This window comes from Pediculus humanus, genomic scaffold (assembly GCF_000006295.1).
Source record: "Pediculus humanus corporis 1103172108269 genomic scaffold, whole genome shotgun sequence".
In the NCBI taxonomy this organism is placed as follows: Eukaryota; Metazoa; Arthropoda; class Insecta; order Psocodea; family Pediculidae; genus Pediculus; species Pediculus humanus.
The window spans coordinates 84,862-94,133 of NW_002987838.1; the positions used below are offsets into that span (position 1 = coordinate 84,862).

At 25.1% G+C, this 9,272-nt stretch overlaps 4 protein-coding genes across 4 annotated transcripts in view; all 4 read left to right on the plus strand.

The window, feature by feature from the left end:
• Positions 1 to 984, plus strand: part of Phum_PHUM502040 (Acrosin precursor, putative) — a gene marked incomplete at both ends in the record, with an annotated part of 2,659 nt that extends 1,675 nt beyond the window's left edge. The window contains 3 exons of the mRNA XM_002430811.1: positions 1 to 218; positions 291 to 460; positions 532 to 984. Coding sequence (XP_002430856.1) covers positions 1 to 218; positions 291 to 460; positions 532 to 984 — 841 coding nt within the window. The remainder of the gene's footprint in view (positions 219 to 290; positions 461 to 531) is intronic.
• A 352-nt stretch (positions 985 to 1,336) lies between these two features.
• Phum_PHUM502050 (uncharacterized protein) lies at positions 1,337 to 1,983 on the plus strand (the record flags this gene model as incomplete). The annotated part of the gene is made up of 2 exons (XM_002430812.1): positions 1,337 to 1,398; positions 1,767 to 1,983. 2 exons carry the CDS (start codon positions 1,337 to 1,339, stop codon positions 1,981 to 1,983), a joined length of 279 nt encoding a protein of 92 aa, XP_002430857.1.
• A 466-nt stretch (positions 1,984 to 2,449) lies between these two features.
• Positions 2,450 to 4,890, plus strand: Phum_PHUM502060 (DNAj/HSP40, putative; the record flags this gene model as incomplete). Its single annotated transcript, XM_002430813.1, has 6 exons — positions 2,450 to 2,690; positions 2,808 to 3,120; positions 3,832 to 4,022; positions 4,445 to 4,662; positions 4,742 to 4,783; positions 4,849 to 4,890. 6 exons carry the CDS (start codon positions 2,450 to 2,452, stop codon positions 4,888 to 4,890), a joined length of 1,047 nt encoding a protein of 348 aa, XP_002430858.1.
• Positions 4,891 to 5,830: 940 nt separating this feature from the next.
• On the plus strand, positions 5,831 to 6,565 carry Phum_PHUM502070 (Williams-Beuren syndrome chromosome region 18 protein, putative; the record flags this gene model as incomplete). The annotated part of the gene is made up of 2 exons (XM_002430814.1): positions 5,831 to 6,071; positions 6,129 to 6,565. 2 exons carry the CDS (start codon positions 5,831 to 5,833, stop codon positions 6,563 to 6,565), a joined length of 678 nt encoding a protein of 225 aa, XP_002430859.1.
• Positions 6,566 to 9,272: the final 2,707 nt, after the last annotated feature.

A 9,272-nucleotide genomic window follows, 5' to 3' on the forward strand; every position in this document is an offset into this window, starting at 1 on the left:
CGAACAATTACGTCACATAATTAAAATAATATTACATCCGGAATATATAGAAAATGGTTTCATAAATGATATATCACTGTTGAAAATGAGAGAATCCGTTAGATTTACAGATTATGTTAGACCGATTTGTTTACCCAAACCACAAACGACAATCATCGATGGTACTTTTTGTACTGTTGTAGGTTGGGGTCAACTGTCAGAGGTCGGATGGGTATTTCGTGAGTACCTGTTTCGTAACAAACAAACAAACGAACGTTCGATTTGTATTTAATAAAATGATTTGTTTGTAGCCGATACCCTGCAAGAAGTTCAACTTCCGGTTCTATCGACATCCGAATGTCGGAAACGTACTTTGTTTTTACCACTCTATAAAATAACAGATGATATGTTTTGTGCAGGATATGATAGAGGTGGAAGAGATGCTTGTTTGGGTGATAGTGGAGGACCATTAATGTGCACGGTAATTTAACGGATTTTCATTTTCACTTCCGTTCGAATACATTTGAAAATACGAATTTTTTTTTTTTGTAGGAATCTCACGGTAAATGGACACTTTTTGGCATAACGTCCAACGGTTACGGATGTGCCAGATCTAATCGTCCGGGTGTTTATACAAAAGTATCGAAATATTTAAATTGGATCGATATCGTCATGGATAAATATTCGGATTATTCGTTTGATTCGATAACCGTTAACGGAAATAAAAATTTGAATTCCCCCTCCTCGTCATCGTCATCGTCGACGTCATCGACGCAGAAAATCTCAGTTAATAAAAAAAAAGACAATTCCGGTGTTAAATCATCGTTGGAAACTAATAATGGTACAATAAATAAAATGAATAATACAAATTATTTAAGAAATAAAAGTATTTGTTTAGGACATAGGTGTCCTCTTGGAGAATGTATTCCAAAGAAAAAATTATGTGATGGACATATTGAATGTAGTGACGGTAGTGATGAAAAAGATTGTTGGAGATACAAATAAACTGAATGATTTCGTTAATATTTATTGTTAATTAAGTAATTGAGAATTCGTGTTATTAACTCATGGAATAAACTAAACCGATTAGTGACAAATGAAATAATGTTTAACGGTTTTTTTTTTTGTATTTTGTGAAAACAAAGTCTGAATATTATTATTTTAAGGTTTATTATTTAATAAATAAGTTTTATTTATTTATTTACCCTTGTTGAGATATCAATTCAATCCTTTTTTCTCCTATAAAATTTGATTTATATAAAATAACTTAATAAATTAATCTTATACGTTGGAATTACACTGGATTTTTACAATGGAGCCAATTATTTCATAGATTAACATGAAAAAAAATTTTCAAATGGGAATCTCGGAGGCCGCGTTACTTACAAGTCATAAATTAGTTAAATTTTCATCGTATGGGTAAATGTGTGAGTGAAGTTGAGTGACTGAGGTCAGTTAACGAATTTATTATTATTTTTAATTTAAAATTATTTATTATTATTATTATTGTAAATATTATTAATTATGGCTACTCGTCAGTGTTTAATAAATAGTAATAATTTATTAAAAAATAAATTTTTATTTATTAATATCAATTCAAGTTGTCAATTTAGTCATCGAATAGGAATCGTTAAAAAAATAAATTGTGGTAAAATAAAAAATAAAAAATTTGAAATGATTAATTTTTTTTTTTTACTTGTGTATTAATAAAATTAAAATTAAAAATTTTTAGGTGGTAAAATACAATCAAATGACAACATTAACAACACAAATTCTATTGAAAATAGTATTATGGAAAGGAGATGTCAATCATTGAATTATTTTTCTTTTTCTTGTGTTAGAAATTTTCATAATTCACCTATTTTACATTATAAAGAAAGTAATTCAGAAAAAAAAAGAAATTCTATGTTTGCATGGTTTTGTGGAATCACTTTTTTAATTACATATGCAGCTTTTCAATATGTCAATCGAAGTTTTGATCACAATAAATTGGATCGTAAATAAAATGATCATGACGTTAAATTGCAGTAAAAATGTAAAATGTTGATAAATATTAAAATCTTATTTAATTGATAATTAACAATTGGCAATCATTTATATTGATACACATAGTTTTACATTTTGTGTAATAAATCAACTTTTATTAATTCTCTACTGCAATTTATTGTTACTCTAATCAAAATCAAAATGGAGTCTTAAACATAGATTAGTCTTATTACGGAGAAAAAATTATCATCTGTAGGATATAAAAATATTATTGACGTACATAAATAAATAAATATTTTTTAATTAAAAAAAAACAATTTTTTAAATCATTATATTATTGGAAAAAAAAAAATGTGTTCGAAAAACCGACGGCCGACGGCAAATCTCAAAAGTATTTTTCCGTTAAATATTAACTGAATTCGAACACACGCGACAACAATGGCTACCGTTTTTTCAAGGTAACTAAAATGGCGATGAAAATAAAATGATTTTTTCTAGTAGAGGCCACGGCGGGCCGAGTTTATTTTTTCTCAGAAATATTTCCATTTATTCCGCGTTGGAATGTAACCATTACAAAGTATTAGGATTGAATCCGACGGCGACGCAGGCGGAAATAAAATCTGCTTTTTATGAATTGTCGAAAAAACATCATCCTGACAAGAATCAAGGTTGTGAAAAAAGTGCTAAAAAATTCAAAGACATAACGGCAGCTTATGAAATATTAAGTAAGTAAATCATTTTCAAGTTTTATGTTCTAAACATAATGACGTCAAACATTTCAGTTGGTGATATTACTCCAATATACTTTGTTCCATACCTATCTATACCCTTCTTTGTTACAGGAAATGAAAAGCTGAGATTGAATTATGACAGAGAAATTTTTAGGCATAACTCGTCCGCTTATGCGAGTGCAAATTCCAGAATGGATTACAATGACGACTTTGAGAAGAAATACTATGAGAGAACATCTAAAATGAAAAGCAGAAGGGGCTATGGAAAGACTGCTTATTACGATTTTGATGCTTGGTATAAAGCTCACTATGTAGATTTTCCAGCGGATAAATATTACACAGGGCATCATAATTCATACACATACAGAACCACAGTTAAACCAGAGATGAATAATTTAAAACCAACATTTACCCCATACCCATTGTATTTGTTTATAGGATGTTGTTTGCTCATTTACAGTTACAATGTCATACAAAAAAAAAGTAAATAATTTTATATATATATATATATATATATATTTAATATAATTTGAATATAAAGGCTGGTCCTTGATTTATTACAGATTGATGTGAAATTTTAGTATGAAAATCATTTTATACATAAAATATAAATATATATTTTAATAATTGTTAAATTATAAACTTTTTATTTTTTTTAATTATGTAAGGAATGAACAAATTGTGAATTAAATATTAATTAATAATTAGAGTACATAAAAAACTAATTAAATATGAATTAAAATTTAATATAACGAGAGAGTTAGGTTCAATAAGTTAAAAAAAAAATTTAAATTTTTTTACTAATTATTATTATAAAGGCTTATTATTTAATTAACAAAATAATAAATTAAAACACAAAAAGAATTAATTTTTAAATTGAAATTTTACAAAAAAAGAAAATGAGCAAGATAAAATTAAATTGCAGCAATTTTTTTTTTAATTTTATTTTAAATTAGACGCCATTTTAATTTCGGTTTAAGATGTGTGGAAAGGTAATATTTATAGATGGCTGTGAGTTTTGTGTCGTCTGCTTTTTCACACAGTAATCGTAATATAAATATAAAAGTATGTTGTGGAAAAGAATTATTCCATTAAAATATGGAGTATATTCTAATTATAATTCGATAAATTGTAGAAATATATTTATGAGTAATGTTAATAAGAAAACATATTACGATGTATTAACGATCAGTAAGGATGCAACTCAAGCAGATATAAAAAAAGCTTATTTCAAGTTGTCAAAACTTTATCATCCAGATAGAACAGAAGCAACTGAACACAATTTAACAAAATTTAGAGAAATTGTTACAGCCTACGAAATATTAGGTTAGTTTTATTGATTTTTTTAAAAATAATTAAAACAATTTTTCGTATTACATTATAATCATTTCCTACTAAAATATTATAATTCAGTTGACCTTAAAAAAAATTATGTATTCATTTCATTGTGATTAAAATATACTTTTATTTTATTATTTGAATAATTATTTTTTTTACTTTAAATTAAACTTTAAAAATATTAATAACTTTTAAGATTAGAAACAAAACAAAATATTTATTATTATTTAGAGAATGTATATAGGATTAGAAACTAACATATAAAATAAATGAAATTATTATTATTTTTTTTTTACTTGAAGAATAATTAATGAAATTTTTTTTTTTTTTGTTTCAAATATAAATAAATATTGTGATTGGATAATAAAAAAAATACTATTATTATCATTATTATTTTTTTTTAAAAACAGGAAATGAAAGTTCTAAAAAACTTTACGATGAAGGTCTTATCATAGACTCTAGAATAAAAGCTTCGGAAGATTCGAAAGATCCAATGGTTAAGTTTTATGCTGAAAGATTAAAAAGAGGAAGAAAAGAAGAAGAATTGATGGATATATGGACACAAGAACAATATGAAAAAGCAAGAAAAGAAAGAAAAAAGAAAAGTCGTTTTTACGAGGGTAGAGAAGTTCTGGAAGAGGATCCCCCCAGAGAGATGCAATACACTTATCTTTTATTAACTTCTTTAATATTTTCAATTTTTGCAGTTGTACATATTGAAAATACCAAATACCACAAATTCTATAAAAGTTTATTTGATTAACAAAAAAAAAAAAAAAAAAATTAATAATTTTGTTAAAAAATATTTTTTTAGTCGGAATCAATTGATAGAAAATTTCATTTACATTTTAAATAAGGTAATAACTTTTTATTTCATTATTATTATTATTGTGAAAACATTGGCGTTTTTTTTTTTTTTTATTTAAAAAATAATTTGATCATAAATGAATTGTATAGTTATACTATTTAATGAATAAATATCCTTTGAAAATTTATTTAGTTATATCTGGAGAACATATAATTATTAAAGTGATTAGATAAATATGTGATAAAAAATAAAATAAATGATTTTCTGTCAGTAATAATGTGTATTGCAATATTAGTAAGTTTTACAACAAATAAAAATGGCTACAATCATTTTCGAATATGTACACATTTATTATCGTAAAATTTTTTTTTCTTCATTAAAATTTTTACTGTAAAGTTTTTTTTTTTTAATGAAATTTAATCATTTATTATGTTCATATGATTATTTATATTTCTTTATTATTATTATTATAAATTCTGTTGAGTTTATTTAAAAATTTACAGAAAAACAAAACTTGTGGAAGGTGAAGTCTATGAAGTTTTTATCGCTTTTTTATCACTTGGGTATTTCTTTTCTCTTTTAGGGATTTGATTAATTATGATCATAAATTTACAAGAATTTTGACAAAAGGTAAAAAACATGACAATTTAAATTGAATTTTTAAAAAAAATATAAGTATGTGGAGTTTTAGAAAAAAATTTTAATATTTTCTTCATGGCAAACAATTAATTGGATAAATATTTTCTAACTTAATTTATTACATTATTAATTGGTAATAATAATATGAAATCAAATTGACAAATTTAAAATTTAAATTAAAAAGTTAAAAAGTAATAAAGTGTATATTTTGTTAATTAATTTTTTGTGTTCGAAAAACCGACGGTAATTCCCAAAAGTATTTTTCCGTTAAATATTAACGGAATTCGAACACACGCGACAACAATGGCTACCGTTTTTTCAAGGTAACTAAAATGGCGATGAAAATAAAATGATTTTTTCTAGTAGAGGCCACGGCGGGCCGAGTTTATTTTTTCTCAGAAACATTTCCGTTTATTCCGCGTTGGAATGTAACCATTACAAAGTATTAGGATTGAATCCGACGGCGACGCAGACGGAAATAAAATCTGCTTTTTATGAATTGTCGAAAAAACATCATCCTGACAAGAATCAAGGTTGTGAAAAAAGTGCTAAAAAATTCAAAGACATAACGGCAGCTTATGAAATATTAAGTAAGTAAATCATTTTCGACTTTTATGTACCAAACATAATGACGTTAATCTTTTCAGTTGGTGATATTACTCCAATATACTTTGTTCCATACCTATCTATACCCTTCTTTGTTACAGGAAATGAAAAGCTGAGATTGAATTATGACAGAGAAATTTTTAGGCATAACTCATCAGCTTATGCAAGTGCAAATTCTAGAATGGATTACAATGATGACTTTGAAAAGAAATACTATGAGAGAACATCTAAAATGAAAAGCAGAAGGGGCTATGGAAAGACTGCTTATTACGATTTTGATGCTTGGTATAAAGCTCACTATGTAGATTTTCCAGCGGATAAATATTACACCGGTCATCATAATTCTTACACATACAGAACCACAGTTAAACCAGAGATGAATAATTTAAAACCAACATTTACCCCATACCCATTGTATTTGTTTATAGGATGTTGTTTGCTCATTTACAGTTACAATGTCATACAAAAAAAAAAGTAGTTTGTATTATCGTAATGACATATAATTGATTTTTTACACAACTCTCAGTAGATGACGAATAAAATATTTAACATAAGAGGCAGGTTCCTTGATTAATTAAAAAAATGTGTGATATATTTAGTATTTAATGATTAAAAAAAAAAAAAGCTTGTAAATAATAAGTAATATATTAATATATATATAAATTTTTCATTTTTTTGGTCTCGAATAAAAAACGATTGTTATTTTAAATTAATTTGTCAATATATTTACAATTGTAAATATTGTAAATTTTTTTTATCGAAAAGAAGGCAAAAATTTATAATTTTATTTTTGTTATGGAAATTATATGTGATGGAGTTATTATAAATAACATTTTTTAAAAATTCTAATTAATTATTTACTTTATTTTATGTTCCGAATGATTTTGTCGTTATTATTTTTATACCTGATTATGTTTTTACATTCATAATCAAATCAAATCAATTCCTGTTATTAAAAATCATTTTATTTATGTTTTTTCAACTTGAAATTATTAATGTCCATCAAATTATTTTATTTTTATTATCATGCATTTAAATAATTAAATAAATATGTATAATAATAATAATTAATTAATAAAATTAAAAACGAATAAGAATATAATAAATAAAATGAGTAAGCATGCGTAATAAAAATGTCGTTCATCATCTGTTGCTATTCGTTAGATTCGTCAGTGTCGCTTTGAAGGTCGGTGCGTCTTGTTGTAACGGAAATTCTCTGTACATTTTACGGATATTTATTTATAATTTAAAAAAAAAAAAAAAAGTAATTTTTCGTGTTTAATTTTTAAATTAATATTTGATTATTGTTTTTGTTTTAAATATACGTGATAATGGTGAATGATGAAAAGTGAAAAATATGTGTTAATCGATGGGTTGGTTTTTTTTATATGTATTAAGTGTCATTGAAATTTACCGTTTGGTGTTTGTTTGTTTTACAAATCACATTTTGAAACGCACACGCACGTAAAATTGATTAAAATGGAGAAAATTTAATAATCACGAAAAAGGAATAACATGATTAAATAATATATAAAAGTAAGTAAAGAGAAAAAGATGGGGTTTTTGTTTTTTTTTTCAATTAGACAAATGCTTAATAATTATATGGTAACGTTAATGAAACGATTTTAGCGGTTCGAATCAGTGGTGCCAACTTAAAATTACAAGTATCGTTCATTTTAATTTACCTTTTACCTTTGATTTTTTGTTTGTTGGTTAATGGCGTAAAAAGAATTTTTTTTGTTAGTTTCAAGTAAATTAAAATGTTTGTATTTTAACGGAATTTTACTTTTTAATTATGCGAGTAATTATCTAAATGTTAATTTTCGTCAAATGTACATTACGGAGTGTATAAAATTGGTAGAATGGAATTTTTTTTTAAAAAAATTGATGAATATCAAAAAACGGTTAAAAATTGGAATAATGGCGAACGCTTTCCAAAAAAATTCGTTTGTTAAAATTAAAGAAAGGTAAATACATTTTATATATATCTTTTAAAATCTTTCTAGAAAATTGGTTTATTCGTTTCATTAATTAAATCTCTCTCTCTCTCTCTCTCTAAAATAATCGTTAATATTAATATTTTATTAAAATAATAATAATAATTAAAATAATTATAATGTTATATGTGTGTATATATAAATTTTTTTTTTCTTTTTTTTTTAAATGAGAAAAGTTTTAGAGAGAGAGAGAAACCGAAATTCTAAACTTTCGACGGTTAAAATTCAAAAAAAAATTTCGTTTGTTTTCTATATAAAATTAATTTGTTTCAAGTGAGGTTATTGAGGTCAGTCAGTTTAAAATTACCACAGCTTTAAAAAAGAGAGAAAAAAATTAATTGCAAAAATCTTTTCATTCATAAATATCATTTTAGCATCATCATCATCATCATTTATTACTATAGAATTTAAACCAAATAATAATAAAAAAAAGGTTTTCTTTTGAATAAAAAAAAAAAAAAATTTTTTTGAAAAATAATTATTATAAAAAGGAACCTTTTAAAAAAAAATTTTTTTTTTTTTTTTGTTTTTTTTTTTGTTTTAATTATTATTAATGATATATATTTTTATTTTCAAAATGGAGGAAAAAATTTTATGTTGAATGTAATGAAATGAAAAAACCCAAAATTTTTTTATTTGATTGTAATGATTGTTTACACAATGATTCTTGGTTGTGATGATGTATTTTTGAATTGTTTGCAATTGGAAAATAAGGGAAAGTTTGTTGTGGTTGTGTTTGTCTGTCTGTTTCTGTGTGTGTGTAAATGTTTGTCTGTTTGTGTGCCTGTCTGTGTTAGTGTGTGTGTGTGTGTGTAAATATATGTGATTGTGTTTGTGTGTCTAAATGTGAGGGTGTGTGTGTTTGTGTGTGTAAATCTGTAGGTGTTTGTGTGTGTTTGTGTGTCTAAATGTGAGGGTGTGTGTGTTTGTGTGTGTAAATCTGTAGGTGTCTGTGTGTGTTTGTGTGCCTAAATGTGAGGGTGTGTGTGTTTGTGTGTGTAAATCTGTAGGTGTCTGTGTGTGTTTGTGTGTCTAAATGTGAGGGTATCTGTGAGTGAGTGTTTGTGTGTGTGTAAATGTGTGTCTGTGTGTCAGTGTGTGTTTGTAAGTATGTGTGTGTGTGTTTGTTTCTGTCTGTCTATGTGTATAAATCTGTAAATGTCTGTGTGTGTTTGTGTGTGTAAATGT